Source organism: Drosophila obscura, unplaced genomic scaffold, assembly GCF_018151105.1.
Source record: "Drosophila obscura isolate BZ-5 IFL unplaced genomic scaffold, ASM1815110v1 contig_150, whole genome shotgun sequence".
Taxonomy (NCBI): domain Eukaryota; kingdom Metazoa; phylum Arthropoda; class Insecta; order Diptera; family Drosophilidae; genus Drosophila; species Drosophila obscura.
In genome coordinates this window covers 265,540-282,811 of record NW_024542736.1, presented here as the reverse complement: position 1 = coordinate 282,811, position 17,272 = coordinate 265,540, and the positions used below count along the sequence as shown (strand labels likewise).

The 17,272-nt window shown below is 44.3% G+C and overlaps 3 protein-coding genes across 5 annotated transcripts; all 3 read left to right on the top strand.

Moving 5' to 3' along the window:
- Positions 1-2,723: 2,723 nt before the first annotated feature.
- Positions 2,724-3,389, top strand: LOC111066468 (protein Turandot M-like). Its single transcript, XM_022355113.2, has 2 exons — positions 2,724-2,750; positions 2,817-3,389. Exons 1-2 carry the CDS (start codon positions 2,728-2,730, stop codon positions 3,286-3,288), a joined length of 495 nt encoding a protein of 164 aa, XP_022210805.1. The 5' UTR covers positions 2,724-2,727; the 3' UTR covers positions 3,289-3,389.
- A 1,779-nt stretch (positions 3,390-5,168) lies between these two features.
- On the top strand, positions 5,169-13,423 carry LOC111066412 (glutamate receptor ionotropic, kainate 3). Of its 3 annotated transcripts, XM_041591568.1 has the most exons (15): positions 5,169-5,433; positions 5,681-5,844; positions 5,909-6,515; positions 6,737-6,894; positions 6,989-7,210; positions 7,276-7,482; positions 8,679-8,763; positions 8,816-9,092; positions 9,167-9,368; positions 9,444-9,666; positions 9,726-9,841; positions 9,906-10,055; positions 10,249-10,395; positions 10,716-10,881; positions 13,276-13,423. In XM_041591568.1, exons 1-15 carry the CDS (start codon positions 5,340-5,342, stop codon positions 13,314-13,316), a joined length of 2,859 nt encoding a protein of 952 aa, XP_041447502.1. In that variant the 5' UTR covers positions 5,169-5,339; the 3' UTR covers positions 13,317-13,423. The 3 variants fall into 3 exon arrangements, with proteins under 3 accessions (XP_041447502.1, XP_041447503.1, XP_022210677.2); XM_041591569.1 differs by lacking the exon at positions 10,249-10,395 and having other exon boundaries at positions 5,170-5,433; XM_022354985.2 differs by lacking the exons at positions 9,906-10,055; positions 13,276-13,423 and having other exon boundaries at positions 5,170-5,433; positions 10,716-10,930.
- Positions 13,424-15,393: 1,970 nt separating this feature from the next.
- Positions 15,394-16,252, top strand: LOC111066477 (protein Turandot M). Its single transcript, XM_022355140.2, has 2 exons — positions 15,394-15,612; positions 15,679-16,252. The coding sequence occupies exons 1-2, from the start codon at positions 15,590-15,592 to the stop codon at positions 16,142-16,144; spliced, it is 489 nt and encodes a 162-aa protein (XP_022210832.2). The 5' UTR covers positions 15,394-15,589; the 3' UTR covers positions 16,145-16,252.
- Positions 16,253-17,272: the final 1,020 nt, after the last annotated feature.

Below are 17,272 nucleotides of genomic sequence, written 5' to 3'. Positions count from 1 at the left end.
CCATCGCGCATAGCCCCTGACAATGCAACTGGTTGGGCTGCCTGGGCTAGTTTTGGTTTGGCCTCGTGCCAAATGGGACACCAAGGGCCCAGCCTCGGCTCCTGCAGTTCAGGCCAGACTGCCTGGCAGCTCACCTGTTTGCTGTTAACATTTCATGAGCCCTGCTCATAGGGCTACATACTCGTACATGGACATGGGCATAGGCTATGGGCATAGGCAATGTGCGTGAGTCTCGCTGCAGTTGAGTCAACAACAAGAGGCACAGCGAATGCCTGGCTCAGTCTCTTACGCAGCTCGTTAGCACACGCGCTCTCTCTCTCTCCCTCTTTCAGGCCTGTTATCCCTTTGGAGTGGCGGAGAGTGGGAGATACACACCAATACACGAGCCCACAGCTAATTGCAATGAAGAGAGGGAGAGAGAGTCGCTGATGGCTCCAAGTGCGTTCAACTCACCCAAACCCTTTTTGCGGTCCGCTCTTCTCTGTCCCTTGAACTGAACTTGTTTGCCCATCTCCATCTCGCCTGCTTGCTCGACCCATTTCCGTTTCCTGGTGTGGTCTCTCATTCCCTTTCTATCACTCGCTGCCTAATGCGCTTCCTTATCAGACGCCTGCCCTGCCCTGCCCCGGCCCGTCCAAGCATTCGCGGCCATGAGTTTGTGGTTTTTGGCACGCATTAAGATGGCGCAACACTTTACGCGCCATTACGCGTTGCCTGCATCTGTCTGTATTCGTGTATTCGTTTATTTGTGTGGGTGTGCGTGTGTGTTTGTGTTTGTCATGGAGAGAGGAAGAGAGGTCTTCAAATTGTGTGTGAGTTTGATTGCTGTGCTCTCTTGTGGGTTCTCCCTTTGCTGTGGACTCTGCTCCTTGTTTGTCTGGCTGGCTGCCGTGGTTCAAATTGATTTTGTCTGGCAGCCCGTACACATACATTTCGCAGCGACTGTCCCTGTGTGTGCTCTTGAGTGTTTCTATGTACAGGAGCACTTTGTTTTGACAACGCGCCAAATTGTCGCCCTTCACTCACCGAAAGCAGCTTGCATGCTATTTCTGGTTTGTTTCTTTGAATTTCCAAAAGGGTTGCAAGGGGTCCTACGAGCACAAATGGAATGAAATCTTAAAGAGAGATAGGTAAAAGTCAATCTGAATATTATTCTTTACTTAAACTTCCCCCTCCCACCAACCACCCGAATTTCACTCCAAAAACTTTCCAATGGCATGCTGCCAAAGTACACATGGAAATCCCAAAAATAAACTTTTAGCACAATTCAAGGTTTACATTTGTCAATCAAGCTTCTAGTGCAAATTGTGCATTTGATTTGACTGAAACAGATTGGCATTGACAGCGCAAACAGCAAATCGACCTGGCGCTTGTCAAAATTGGCACGCCCCAGAATACCAGAATGCCAAAACAAATCAAATCAAATCAACAATCAGCACCCACCCATTGATTCAATGCCACGTGCTGTAAGGAATTCAATATTGACTGAAGTAATATTTGCGGCTTAAGCTAAATGTATTCGAAGCTGCAAAATAGGAGTCTTTGTGCAGAAATGAATTTCATTTAATGATTCATTTACAATTATCACTTTTAGGTGAAGCGGAATGGCACAGCACTGTCAGACAGATTATAAATCAATAAATGATTGAACTAATAGATAGTTAATCTCATCCATTAGTAGCTACAAGCTGAATCGCACTTTTAAGCAAAGTGTCAGTCTAGCAATAAGGGTTCCGTTGCTCCAATTTAGCTGTCTGTTGAGCCTGATTGGGTGTCTGGTGGCCGAGGCCGAAAAAAGCACTATTATCGAAATGTATAATAATTCGGCAGTATACGAATTTACTAAAGAAAGAAGTCTTCCAACACTGATTGTAGGCACTACTCGGATTGTATCCCGCTGTCCGATGACGATGACGGTGTCCGTCGGCAACTTGGCAGCCAAGCTCATCTTACATCAGACAAATTGCAACGACACCTAGCAGCCTAATATATACAAATATTTGATGTCTCTGTAAATGCTATAGAGCTCAACAATATTAAAAATATTGTTTTATAATGCGTTTATTAATATATTTGTTCATTTAAAAATAAATGGATAATAAAAATGATCAAATCAAAAATGGTTTACTTGTTCTTAAAAGTATTCTCCGCGGAGATGACAACCAATTTTGAAAACATTTTAACTATTTTCGCAATCTCTTTCGCACTCCTCGTAAATCATTTCAGTTATTAGAATAAATAGAAATATTTCATTTAATGAAAGAGTGATGATATCAGTGATAAAAAGATTAACGATTGCATGCCGAGAAAATCATTGGCAGGTTCTTTGATGCCTGCCATTACGCATTTGAGGTCAAAAGAAGAATTCCATTTGATCATTTTTATTATCTCTTTATTTTTTGATGAGGAAATATATTCATAATGCCAGTCATATTTAAGCCTTAGGTAATTATAAAAAAATGTATGTACGAGCTTGTACATATGTATGTAAGTATAATCGTTAGGTTCTAAAGATCACAGAAAGAGATTAAAATTTCTTTCGTAGAAATGTCAAGAGTCTTGATTCTAGGAAAGAAATTATCCCAATTATCGCAAAACAGACTAAATATAATAGGAGATAAGAATTCACAATGCACTGAGCCAGCCAATATAAATTGATGTGCCTCCTTCAGGAAATTATTAATTCAGATTGGATCGCGATCTCGACAACTACTCCCATATAAAACAATGGCCAACGCAATCCTCCTAGTGTAAGTGAAACTCGTGGTGGTAACAATAAAAAATATACTCAGTTTAATGAAATTGTTCTCCTGTAGTTCCCTGATGGCTGTCCTTCTATGCCTGGCGTCCATTGGGTGCGCTCAAGATGATAGCGAGCTCAAGATCGAGGCACGTCGTTTGATTGACATCTACAATAATCCTGAAGTGGACACTGCCACAAAGTTTAACAATCTGGAGAGCCTTGCCAAGTTTTATGAGCAGCATTCCGATCATTATCCACTGCCTAAAGACCAAAAGCAACGCGCTAGTGAACTTTTGGAGAGGCACAAACAAGCTGCTCTACAGTCTTTAGGTGGTGCAGTGCTTGTCGTCGGAGCTCCCGGTGGACATAGCTGGGAATTATATCCTGGAAGGGTTGTAGTGATAGATGGAGCCACTCGAACAGTGGGCGAGGCTGTCAACCATCTCAAATCGTCTGCAAAGGGAGTGGAAATGAACAAACAGGTCGCTATTTTCGGCTTAGTTTTCCTCGTCACCAGTTATATGTTTAGGACTCAATCAATGTAATCGGCTAAACATTTTATTCTAAAACTAGGGCAAAAAATAATTCTCAAATCTATTTGGTCACAGGGGAACATTGCTATAAATTATATGTGTGGTTACCTTTACTTTTGTTTGCCATATGTAAAATTAGCGTTTCATGGTTGACCTTTAAAAGGGGCTTGGATTATTGATTAGAAAAATGTGTGATAGCTGCCGGCAGCTGCGTGCGTGCCTCAAATGGATTTACAAATGGCTTCTGCTTCTGTTAATTGCGTACAGCTGGCGGCAGCTTAAGGACCCAGCTCAAGTACTTATGCAAATGCATGCAACTGCTGCTTATGTGGGTATTTGTGTTGGTGGTGGTGCTGGTGCTGGTTGTATGCGTGTGCATAATGTCAGCTATTTGCCTAGCAGAAAATGCACGCTCAGGCATGCTGAGAGCGCCAGCGTGCGTACTCTCAAGATACATTGACGCCTGGCATGGCGTTATGTAAATGCAAAGCAAAGGAGAGCACCAAGCTGCTGGGCAATTTGACACCACAAGGGGGCTAGGCTGGGCGGGGCGGCAAAAATTAGAGCAGCGGTGTGTCGTCCATGGAATACCCTTACCCATTCATCACAGCACATCGTGCACAACAGCCACATCGGGCGATGGAGTACTGGGAGCAGGTGAAGATACAGATGCATTCCGGACTAGAGTCAGGTCCGGGGGTTTGCCGTTGACGTTGATTTTATTTACGGCTGACAGCAACAGTTTGCTACAAGCCAACACTCCTCCGCACACTCCCCTCCCCGCACACTTGACGGCCATTGTGTGTGAAGGACATGCCCGAAAGTAAGAACATAAAAACCCTTCGGCAGCATGCTTGCGTTCAGGTGTGTGTGCAATTTTTCACATTTTTGCCTTACCATCATTATTAAAAATAAGAGATGTTCGCGCTCTGCCATGCTTTACATGCTCTAAATGGATTATTCAAAGCCTGGCCCATAAATCTTGTTGGACCTTCAAAATCAAAGAGTGCAGTAGCAGCAGCAGCAGCAGCAGCAGCAGCAGCAGAATTTGGCTGCAATTGCATGGCCCTGACAAGAGCAGCAGTGGAGTGCTCTACTGTGCTGTACCACCAGATGCACCCAAAGCTAAATGCAATGAATTTGTTTACCAGCCATTGTGGGGCAGACACTCGGGCGGGCCCGCCGCCCCCACTTTTCCACTTTTCTTTCGCCACTGGTTCCCTTTCGTTCTGGCTGCACTTATCGACGCTTGTTGCACACCCATGGGGCTGAAACAAATTTCGCAGAAAGCTGTTTTCAATCTCTTTCTCCGATTTCTCCCTTTCTCAGTGCGCCCCAGTGCACTTGGGTATTTTCCTTTTCGTTTTCGGTGTATTTATCGTTGCTTTCTTAAACACACCATCACCCATACCCACCAACACACCGTACCCCAAAATCAGCTACTTTCCCCTGATCCTGATCCTGACCCACACCATACCCATTGGCCGTACAATTGTGCGATGCACAACGTATGCCGTGAACGTTTCGTTCATCTGGTGGATTTATTTTCAAGTTTCTGCACTTTCTGCACCGTCGGACTTTTTGTTTGGCTCGCTTTTACTCCTCGCTCGCTGTTGGATGGGGCAAGGGTTTACAAGGGGCATCATCGTTAAATTGGCGTTAAAAAGGTGAAGAGCTTATCCAATTAATACGGCTCAAAGTTGTTCATTGAAGTACGAGTATGATTCAATTATGGAAACTTGAGCACTTGAAAAACGCGCGAGAACATTTTCATTGATAAAACAAAACCCACTCGGAGGCTATAAATATACGTGGCGAATTCAGCATCAGCTGCTGTTGCAGAAGAAGACCCAGAAACAGCAGCAAATTGCTTGGCCATCCGGATTCGCATTCCCATTTACCATTCGCGGCAGGCGGACTGCAGAAATATGTAAATTTAGTGCGCGGCAAGAAAAACGTTAAACAATCGCACAATTAATAGGAAATAAGTGCGTACAAAGCGCAGAAAATATTTATGCATTTTTGAGTACAGCGGCACTTAGGAAAAACAGAGGCAACATAGGATGTGGGTGCCAGGAGCAGGACCCTGCATCCCATTGTGTTTGTTCCAGTTTTTGTTGCTTATCCATGACTGCCGGTCAGAGCGGACAAATGTTGGTGAGTGCACAGCATATTCACTAATTATATAAGCAGAAATTTGCTGTGTGGCTTAACTGTGGCATGCACATGCAAATGTGCCGCGCAATCTGTGGCATGTATTTTTATACCGCATTCCGCTGCGGCGAATTGGCAAGCCCAAAATATAAACAGAACTCGCCTAGCAAAACAAAGCGAGAAAAAACGTGCCCTCTCCCACTAAAGCACCAAGACATGTACGTACGTATATCTGTGCGTTTATTTTCAGGTCTGATCTACGAGAACACCGAACCCGATCTAGAGAAGATCTTCCATCTGGCGGTAAGCAAGGCCAACGAGGAGAATGAGGAGATGCAGCTGCATGGCGTGGCCGTGGCCATTGAGCCGGGCAACTCCTTCGAAACCTCCAAGAAGCTATGCAGAATGCTTAGGGTGAGTACTCGCTGACTGTTGCTGTTGTCCGTATTACAGTCTATGTATTTGCATGCAAATAAAGCAAAATCTTGTTGCCGTGTTTGGACCCACCACCAATTTGGCTGCCCGTCACGCCATGAGCATCTGCGATGCCAAAGAGATGCCGTTTCTGGACACGCGCTGGGACTTCAATGCCCAGCTACCGACCATCAACCTGCACCCACATCCGTCGACTCTGGGTGTGGCTCTCAAGGACATGGTGATGGCCTTGGGCTGGGAGAGCTTCACGATTGTCTACGAGTCGGGCGAGTATCTCTCCACCGTGAAGGAGCTGCTGCAGATGTACGGAACGGCTGGGCCCACCATCACCGTGCGCCGCTACGAGCTCGACCTCAACGGCAACTATCGCAATGTCCTGCGGCGTATACGCAATGCGGACGATTACTCACTAGTGGTGGTCGGATCGATGGGCACGCTGCCCGAGTTCTTCAAGCAGGCCCAGCAGGTGGGTCTGGTGACCAGCGACTATCGCTATATGATTGGTAACCTCGACTGGCACACCATGGACCTGGAGCCCTTTCAGCATGCCGGCACCAACATCACGGGTCTGCGACTCGTCTCGCCCGACAACGAGCAGGTGCAGGATGTCGCCAAGGCCCTGTACGAGAGCGAGGAGCCATTTCAGAACGGTAAATCACCTGGTCCAGTTCTCACACAGAACGGCGAGGTCTCGCGTCCCAAGGCTCCCCGGGAGACAATTTATGCAAATCCGAAATCTATTCGCATGAGTGAATTTAAATAATTGAATTGAATTGCATACCCATGCCCCAGACGACTGGGGGCTAAAATGATAAATGACGTTATCCTTTATGACTCTTTGCCCACTCTCTCCCATCTGTTCATTTCACAGTGTCGTGCCCTCTGACCAACAGCATGGCCCTGGTCTACGATGGCGTCCAGCTGCTGGCCGAGACCTACAAGCATGCGAACTTCCGTCCCGTGCCCCTGAGCTGCGGCGATGACAGCGCCTGGGATAAGGGCTACACTCTCGTCAACTACATGAAGTCGGTGAGTCGTTGGCCGGGGGGTGGGGCCGGGCACAGAAGATGGGAGACGGTCAAATCTGAATAACTCATGCAACTCTCATGGTCTCTCCCCGCAGCTAACGCTGAACGGCCTCACGGGTCCCATTCGCTTTGACTACGAGGGACTGCGCACAGATTTCCAGCTGGAGGTCATCGAGCTGGCAGTGTCGGGCATGCAGAAAGTTGGACAGTGGAGTGGCGAGGATGGCTTCCAGGCGAATCGTCCGGCTCCGGCACTCTCCTTAGAGCCGGATATGCGTTCGTTGGTGAACAAAAGCTTCGTCGTCGTCACGGCCATTGTGAGTGTGGGTTGGGTGTGAGCTTGGGTACACTCTACCGCCTCTAATGGCTTCCTTTTGCACAGAGCGAACCTTATGGCATGCTGAAGGAGACATCCGAGAAGCTGGAGGGCAACGATCAGTTCGAGGGCTTTGGCATCGAGCTCATCGATGAGCTCTCCAAGAAGCTGGGCTTCAGCTACACCTTCCGCCTGCAGCCGGACAACAAATATGGTGGCCTCGACCCCAAGACGGGTGAATGGAATGGCATGCTGCGGGAGATAATCGACAATGTGAGTTGTGGGTGGCTGCAACCGTGCGTTGACATAAATCTAATTGAACCCCGTTGGGGCCATTTATCGAGCTTATTCCCTTGTTGAACTTGTCTGGTTATTGATTTATATTTAATGGCCATAAATGTTGCCATCATCATCATCATTATCATTTTAGAAATGGCTTTTATAAATGTCGCAGTATTTATAGTGCGTCAGTGGCCTAGCAGCTTGATAGAGGTTGCCCCAAATTAATATTCAGCATAATTCAGACACTAAAATCTGTCTCTTGCCAGAGTTTCTCCTTGGTAATTTATCTTCACAGCCCATTATGAGCTCCCAAAGAGAATTAGGGGAACAGTTTTTGGTTTATTGAGTACATAAATGGGTGCAACTTTTCTATTCCTCATCTTTTGGGGTTATTTTTGTTCAAATGTAATGGGCGAATTCATTGAGTAGAGCTTTGGCAGCTTCCTTCACTTGGTCAACGCCATCCTGAGCAGGCAAATCTTCTACGTAAGGTTTTCCCTTTCAAATTTACTGATTTACCGATCCAAAACTACCTCCTCGTCATGTCTGTCTACTGTACAATGAGACTGCCTCTCGTACAGCGCAATAGCCGCTTTGGTGTAGCTTAGCAGCTCGGCTTCAGCTGCATGATCGGGCTAGAGCTGATGCTTAGGCCTGTTGTCAAATCAGAAGAGCCAAAACAAAATATATTCATGTATTTCTTTCAATCACATACCTTAGGTGGATTAAAGGAGACATTTTTAGCTTTGCTTCCTCCTTAGAGACTTGAGTAAACTGATATTTGATGCTGCACTAGAAGCGCTCTTATCATGAGACGAAGCTCAATTGTTCGTGGAATCAATAAAAACATCAAAATATTTAACTTCGTATGAATTTCGAGGTTCAGAATAAATTCTATAAACTGGGTGTCCCCATCAGTTAAATTTGTGTACAGAAGCTCTATCAAAATTACGCGGAATTTAGTCATGGTCATGCATGGGCTTACTTCGCAAGAAATAAATTAAAATGAAAATTAAAATGAATAATTAACAGATTGCTCTATCAGAATGTGCACAACTGGGCGCATACGCAATATTTACATATGCATTTCTATTTACATTTACTAATGCATAATATATGTACACTCTCACATACGTACTGCGTACACATGTTCAGGCGAGATTAAATAATTTTTCATATTTGATTAGCGCGCTGACATGGGCATTACCGACCTGACCATGACATCCGAGCGGGAGAGCGGCGTCGACTTCACCATACCCTTTATGAGTCTGGGTAAGAGCTGTTGCCGGATGCCTGCTACTGAAATTGAAATTGACACTTCCAGGAATCGGAATTCTGTTCCGCAAGCCAATGAAGGAGCCGCCAAAATTATTCTCCTTCATGTCGCCATTTTCAGGCGAGGTCTGGCTCTGGCTGGGCCTGGCCTATATGGGTGTGTCTATAAGTATGTTCGTGCTGGGCCGCCTGTCGCCGGCCGAATGGGACAATCCGTATCCCTGCATTGAAGAGCCCACCGAGCTGGAGAATCAGTTCAGCTTTCCCAATTGCCTGTGGTTCTCGGTGGGCGCCCTGCTCCAGCAGGGCTCGGAGCTGGCCCCCAAGTGAGTAATCGATTGCACAATTTCATTTATTTATGTTTATTTAGTAATTCCTGGTTTACTGCTTTTCCTGGCAGAGCGTATTCAACACGAGCTGTGGCCGCATCCTGGTGGTTCTTTACTCTGATTCTGGTGTCATCGTATACGGCCAATCTGGCAGCATTCCTCACTGTGGAGTCCTTGGTGACGCCAATTAATGACGTTGACGATTTGTCTAAGAACAAGGGCGGGGTGAACTATGGCGCCAAGAATGGCGGCAGCACCTTTACCTTCTTTAAGGTAAGTGAAGATGGGAATGAAAGTAGTTGAGAAGAGCAAAAGAGCCTCAGGAAAGAGAGTTTAATTAATTTGTAGGAGTCCAACTATCCAACGTACCAGGAGATGTACCAGTTCTTGACGGATAATCCTCAGTATATGACGAACTCGAATCAGGAGGGCGTCGATCGTGTCGAAAACAGCAACTATGCCTTCCTCATGGAGTCCACCACGATTGAGTACATTACTGAGCGGCGCTGCACTTTGACCCAGGTGGGAGCCCTGCTGGACGAGAAGGGCTATGGCATAGCCATGCGGAAAAGTAGTTTATCCTCACTATCAGGGGTCACCAAGGCTGTTCTTAATCGGATTCTTTCACAGACTGGCCATATCGCGACATTCTCAGCCAGGCCATTCTGGAGATGCAGGAGCAAGGACTGCTAACCAAAATGAAGACAAAATGGTGGAAGGAGAAGCGCGGCGGGGGAGCCTGTTCGGTAAGTGTCTGAATCAATCTTGGCCAGATCGTGTGGGTCAGTGTCCATGTGTGGGTGTGTGCAGGATTCGGATGACGATGCCGGCGCCGTGGCCTTGGAGATTAGCAATCTGGGTGGCGTCTTCCTGGTGATGGGAGTGGGCTCCTTCTTCGGCATCTTTGTCTCCCTGCTTGAGATGGTGCTTGGTGTGAAAGAGCGCAGCGACGACAACAAGGTATCAACATGGAAATGAACAGACAGTGTCCTGGCTTCTAGTCCGATTAGTTTTCCTGCCCGTAGTTCACGTACGCACACCAACGCACACATACACACGCACCACGCACACACGCACACACGCACACACGCATATTCCTATATTCCTATATTTATCGCCATATTCGACGTCATTTGCACTGAAAAATCTGTAGGAGGAAGCCGATTCAGATGCCTCATCGCTGGGCTTTGCCAATTTGGGCGGCGTCTATCTGGTCATGTTCGTGGGCAGCTGCTTTGGCAGCTTTTACGGCCTGGTTAACTGCGTTATCAGCATCTACTGGAGTGCGCGAGAGAACAAGGTAAACTGGACGATGCTCTAAAAATATTAACACTCTGAAGGTGGAGTGGACCCATATGTGTCGTGACTAAAGTGACTAAAAATGGCCATGAAAAGGTCGCCTTTCATCTAAATAACGGATATGTTTTAGCTCCCCACAGCGTCAACTAGGGGCCATACAGCTGACCTCTCATCTGTCCAAAGTATTATTCTAATCTCTGCACCTGCATCAATTATTAACCAAGCTTCCATCAGTATCAACTTCACTTTCTCCTATTTGCTTGTGATAGTTCCAACTATTGCATGCGCTATAACTCACATCGATTTGCATCTACTTCTCAGGTGAATTTCAAGTCCGAGCTAATCGACGAGATTCGCTTCATAATACAATGCTCCGGAAATACCAAGGCGGTTAAGTACCCGAAGAACTCTTCGCGCTCGACAGCCAGCTCAAAGTCAAAGGGCTCTTCAATATCCGTGGACTCGCTGCCCGAGGATCCCTCAGAGGGTGAGGCAGCTGACAAGCATCCAAATCATGCAAAAAAGTAACAACAATTTGAAAAGTTAGTTCTAATGTCTCGATTATTTGTTTTTTCTTTAATGATTAAACTTTCTGGAAAATTATATTTACTCTTTTCTTCGCTTGGAAGCTTTAAGCTGGGAAAAATGTTTTTTTTTTTAATTTCCTTTCCACCGATAGGGAAATATGGACAATTCTCTCGACATGCTGTGAATTTAAAAGCGGGCGATACATGTAAAGTAAAATACAGAATAGCTTTACGGCTCTGTTAAAATAGCAGAAGACGAGCTTTCGAGTCTGTTAATTTTGAATTTCATTAAAGCTTTAAGAGCTGTTTTACCTTTCATGTACACGAAATTCGAAATAAATCTTCAAAATCCTGTGAAAGATGGTACAATTTTCTTGTCAACCTATAATATTTTGTGGATATCTGCGCTGTAGATTCTGAGTAAAATGTTGGGCCAGAAGCGTTCCAAGCTGTAAAATGTGAATTTCGGAGGGTTGGTAATCATTTTTAGCTCAGCCGTTTATCCATAGATTTGTATGAATAATACTTTAAACTACGCTCAACTAATACACCTATATACAAAAATAAAATGACACAGGAAATAATTTTTTTTCTACTTCGCTGAGTTTTTCATATAAACATTTTGAAAAAATTAACGCACAAAAATGATATATTTTATATTTAAAAGCTTAATATTTCCAAGACGATAGCGAAAACCACAAAGTAATTAGAATCAACTTATAACTGCATATATTAGCTTTTTTAGAATGATAAAAATAATTGAAACCAGATGTAAGATACTTAAGTTATGTCAGAAAAAGAAGCGGTAAAAATGCATTAAAATATAGAAACTTCATTTTAAATTCTTTCAAAAATTCTGGAATAGAAAGTGATAAAAAAGTCAGTAAGCATTTTAAAAGGCCCAAATCTATTAAAAAAAGTAGGTTTGGTACAAAATGGTATCGGTAGTGCTATCAAACAGAGATTTTGAACTCAACAGATTTGCCAGGCATGCCACCACACGGCTTACCACGTCACTGAGAAGGGGTTGGCAAACGTTCGAGTGCGCAGGGGGCTTGCCCCCTGGTGTGTACATATAATCGGTAGGTTCTAAAGATCACAGAAAATAGATTAAGATTTCTTTCGTAGAAATGTCAAGAGTCTTGATTCTAGGAAAGAATTATAAAACATTATCCCAATTATCGCAAAACAGACCAAATATAATAGGAGATAAGAATTCACAATGCACTGAGCCAGCCAATATAAATTGATGTGCCGCCTTAAGGAAATTATTAATTCAGATTGGATCGCGATCTCGACAACTACTCGCATATAAAACAATGGCCAACGCAATCCTCCTAGTGTAAGTGAAACTCGTGGTGGTAACAATAAAAAATATACTCAGTTTAATGAAATTGTTCTCCTTTAGTTCCCTGATGGCTGTCCTTCTATGCCTGGCGTCCATTGGGTGCGCTCAAGATGATAGCGAGCTCAAGAGCGAGGCACGTCGTTTGATTGACATCTACAATAATCCTGAAGTGGACACTGCCACAAAGTTTAACAATCTGGAGAGCCTTGCCAAGTTTTATGAGCAGCATTCCGATTATCTTCAACTGCCTGCAGACCAAAAGCAACGCCTTATTGAATTTTTGGAGAAGTACAAACTTATGAAAAGTGAAGAAGTTCTTGTCGATGGAGTTCCAGCTGACGGTGGCTGGTTGGCGTCTATGCAGGTAAAAGGAGTGATACAGATGGCCTGTGATTTAGTAGTGATTTAGTGATTAGTGATTTAGTGATTCCAATTTAACACATCGGCCGAAATGGGAATGGGATGCCACCGACGCGCTGTGCACAGGAAGTGGAATGCCCGCGAGAGCGCTGTGAAACGGCCAAACTAGCTTATATAGACTAATTTTCGGCTTAGTTTTTATCGAAGCCAGTTATATGTTCAGGACTTAGTTCATGTAATCCACTGAACTTATCAATCTGAAACTGTAAAATATATATACTGAACATTCAAATAAAGACTTCAATAACACTACTTTGAGGAAGTACTTTGTGTCTGTATTGGAATGAGCAACGTCAAACTTTCTTTCCCCTAAAACAACACGATTGGGAATCTTGTTTCCGCCGTTGAAATCATAGGCTACTCTAGCGCTGGTTCGCGTGATATTTCATCTAATGAAACAACATCCACAATTACCCCTCCCAGGCATTAGAGTTCATCAGACTCGAAGCAACACTTCTAGTTGTCCCCTGTTACCGGATAAAATGGCAACCGATCAGACGAGCGAGTGAAGGTGATTTGGTTGGTGGGCGGAGTGGTAGGGGGACTTCAATATCCATGGACTCGCTGCCCGAGGATCCCTCAGAGGGTGAGGCAGCTGGCAAGCATCCAAATCATGCCAAAAAATAACAACAATTTGCAAAGTTAATTCTAACTTCTCGAATATTTGCTTTTTCTTTATCGATGAAACTTTTTGGAAAATTATATTTACTCTTTTCTTCGCTTGGAAGCTTTAAGCTGGGAAAAATGTTTTTTTTTTTTAATTTCCTTTCCACCGATAGGGAAATATGGACAATTCTCTCGACATGCTGTGAATTTAAAAGCGGGCGATACATGTAAAGTAAAATACAGAATAGCTTTACGGCTCTGTTAAAATAGCAGAAGACGAGCTTTCGAGTCTGTTAATTTTGAATTTCATTAAAGCTTTAAGAGCTGTTTTACCTTTCATGTACACGAAATTCGAAATAAATCTTCAAAATCCTGTGAAAGATGGTACAATTTTCTTGTCAACATACAATATTTTGTGGATATCTGCGCTGTAGATTCTGAGTAAAATTTTGGGCCAGAAGCGTTCCAAGCTGTAAAATGTGAATTTCGGAGGGTTGGTAATCATTTTTAGCTCAGCCGTTTATCCATAGATTTGTATGAATAATACTTTAAACTACGCTCAACTAATACACCTACATATATACAAAAATAAAATGATACAGGAAATAATTTTTTTTCTACTTCGCTGAGTTTTTCATATAAACATTTTGAAAAAATTAACGCACAAAAATGAGATATTTTATATTTAAAAGCTTAATATTTCCAAGACGATAGCGAAAACCACAAAGTAATTAGAATCAACTTATAACTGCATATATTAGCTTTTTTAGAATGATAAAAATAATTGAAACCAGATGTAAGATACTTAAGTTATGTCAGAAAAAGAAGCGGTAAAAATGCATTAAAATATAGTAACTTCATTTTAAATTCTTTCAAAAATTGTGGCATAGAAAGTAATAAAAGTGTCAGTAACCATTTTAAAAGGCCCAAATCTATTAGAAAAAGTAGGCTTGGTACAAAGCGGAAAAATGGTATCAGGTAGTGCTATCAAACAGAGATTTTGAACTCGGGCGCAATTCGGTCGGCCATTTTGAAGTCCATCAGGGCGGTCTCAAAGTGCTGTAGCTTGCTGAGGATCAGGCCGCTCTGGTGGTACACATCGGGATTGTCGCGCACCAGCCGCTCGGCCTGCTCGAAGGCGTCCGTCGCCTCGTGCCCCCTCCACAGCTGGAAGCGGAGGGCAGCGCTCCGAATCAGCGCATAGGCACGCAATGTGGTATAAATCTGCGGATCGCCGATCAGTGCATCGAAGTCCTGCTGGCACTCCGCTCAAGAGCCGCACAGCAGGTGGAAGGTGCCGCGCATGAGCCGAGCCTCTGACTTGTGCTGGGCCCAGTCCTCAGAAGACTCGATCTCCTCCGTGCAGGCAGAGATTACATCTTCGAAGCGCTCCTCCCGGAACGCCCAGTGGGCAGCGCTGAAGCACCTCCCGTCAGCGATCGATCGAAGCTGCCCGTCTGCAGGGGATCGGCGATGAAGGCGTTCATTCACGAGTTGGCTCATGATCTGACTGGCCTCGGAGCGGGCGCGCTTCAGGAGGACGCGCTGCCAGATTTGTCGATGCGTTCGTACTCGGGGCTGCAATCGGCGATCGTTCAGTCGCGGATCAGGATGCGGAAGGCTGCCAGATCATTGAGGCACTCCTGTATGTCACCGGGGGCGTCGTGGGCACGAGCCCGACTCAAATAGACCGTGCCATTGCGAGAGTTGTACGCCAGGGCCTTGGCGCAGTCCGTCTTGACCTCGGGCCAATTCTTGCGCACCACCTGCCAGACGACGCGGTTCTGATACAGCTCGCACATGCCCAGGCGATGATACCTAATCTTCCTAGTCAGCGCCGTGTCACAGGCGTCGATCGCAGCGACCAAACTTCGTTCTTCCATGTTGCTGTCCGCTTCATGCTCCTGTCCAGCCACTACAGCGCCCAGCTCCTCATGCTCCTCCTGCTCCTCCTGCTGCTACTGCTGCCCTTGCCCCACCTTGGCGCCGCAGCGCGGTGTGTTGGCAAATGTTCGAGTGCTCAGGGGGCTTGCCCCCCTGGTCTGTACATATAATCGGTAGGTTCTAAAGATCACAGAAAATAGATTAAGATTTCTTTCGTAGAAATGTCAAGAGTCTTGATTCTAGGAAAGAAATATAAAACATTATCCCAATTATCGCAAAACAGACCAAATATAATAGGAGATAAGAATTCACAATGCACTGAGCCAGCCAATATAAATTGATGTGCCGCCTTAAGGAAATTATTAATTCAGATTGGATCGCGATCTCGACAACTACTCGCATATAAAACAATGGCCAACGCAATCCTCCTAGTGTAAGTGAAACTCGTGGTGGTAACAATAAAAAATATACTCAGTTTAATGAAATTGTTCTCCTTTAGTTCCCTGATGGCTGTCCTTCTATGCCTGGCGTCCATTGGGTGCGCTCAAGATGATAGCGAGCTCAAGAGCGAGGCACGTCGATTGATTGACATCTACAATAATCCTGAAGTGGACACTGCCACAAAGTTTAACAATCTGGAGAGCCTTGCCAAGTTTTATGAGCAGCATTCCGATTATCTTCAACTGCCTGCAGACCAAAAGCAACGCCTTATTGAATTTTTGGAGAAGCACAAACTTATGAAAAGTGAAGAAGTTCTTGTCGATGGAGTTCCAGCTAACGGTGGCTGGTTGGCGTCTATGCAGGTAAAAGGAGTGATACAGATGGCCTGTGATTTAGTAGGAGTGTCTTTCCAATTTAACACATCGGCCGAAATGGGAATGGGATGCCACCGAGGGCGCTGTGCACAGGAAGTGGAATGCCCGCGAGAGCGCTGTGAAACGGCCAAACTAGCTTATATAGACTAATTTTCGGCTTGGTTTTTATCGAAGCCAGTTATATGTTCAGGACTTAGTCCATGTAATCCACTGAACTTATCAATCTGAAACTGTAAAATATATATAGTGAACATTCAAATAAAGACTTCAATATTGCTACTTTGAGGGAGTACTTTGTGTCTGTATGAGCAACGTAATCTCCAATTACCCCTCTCAGGCAATAGAGTTCATCTGACTCGTAGCAACACTTCTAGTTGTCCCCTGCTACCGGATAAAATTGCAGCCGATTAGACGAGCGAATAAAGGTGTTTTGGTTGCTGGGCGGAGTGGTCGGTGGACTTCAATATCCGTGGACTCGCTGCCCGAGGATCCCTCAGAGGGTGAGGCAGCTGGCAAGCATCAAAATCATGCCAAAAAGTAACAACAATTTGCAAAGTTAATTCTTATTTCTCGATTATTTGTGTTATTTTTCTTTAACGATTAAACTTTCTGGAAAATTATATTTACTCTTTTCTTCGCTTGCAGGCTTAAAGCTAGGAAAAATGTTTTTTTTTAATTTCTTTTCCACCGATATGGAAATATGGAAGAGGAAATCCTTTTGCTTTTGACATGCTGTGAATGTACAAGCGTCACATGCGTCAATATGTTGCTTGGCAGAATTAATTCGAAATAAATATTTTTATCTTAGACCTTTGTTTGACTAAGACCTTATTTTTAAACAAACTTTTTAGTAATTTCAAAATGAACGAATCTCTATGAAAGCCTAGAGTGTGTTTCAATCTTTACAGCGGACAACGAAACAACAGCTACAAATATATCCATAATTTGGCCAACTAAATATCACCTAACTACTACATTTCAGTGATTACTTAGGTATAGAATTCGGTAATAAGTGGAGTTAGATCCAGCCAAATCAACTGGTAAACTCTATGAGAAAATAAACGAAAGGTGCAATCCGTTTGAATATCAATATATTTATCGACTTGCTCATATTATAGCGGGTTCGACACATATACATATATTTAATTATACATCCAATATATTGGTAGCTTCCTTTGCGGAGTTACATTTAATGTTTTTGTTAGACACTGAGATGTTGAAAAGGTAAAATTGTACGAAGATTTTTTGTTTGTAGGACTACCGACTGCCCATGTATCG

Coding starts and splice junctions, on each gene's coding strand:
- LOC111066468 (XM_022355113.2), top strand. CDS start 2,728: ATGGCCAACGCAATCCTCCTAGT. Junction 2,751..2,816: donor GCCAACGCAATCCTCCTAGT/GTAAGTGAAACT, acceptor GTTCTCCTGTAG/TTCCCTGATGGCTGTCCTTC.
- LOC111066412 (XM_041591568.1), top strand. CDS start 5,340: ATGTGGGTGCCAGGAGCAGGACCCTGCATCCCATTGTGTTTGTTCCAG. Junction 7,211..7,275: donor TCGTCGTCGTCACGGCCATT/GTGAGTGTGGGT, acceptor CCTTTTGCACAG/AGCGAACCTTATGGCATGCT. Junction 8,764..8,815: donor CATACCCTTTATGAGTCTGG/GTAAGAGCTGTT, acceptor TGACACTTCCAG/GAATCGGAATTCTGTTCCGC.
- LOC111066477 (XM_022355140.2), top strand. CDS start 15,590: ATGGCCAACGCAATCCTCCTAGT. Junction 15,613..15,678: donor GCCAACGCAATCCTCCTAGT/GTAAGTGAAACT, acceptor GTTCTCCTTTAG/TTCCCTGATGGCTGTCCTTC.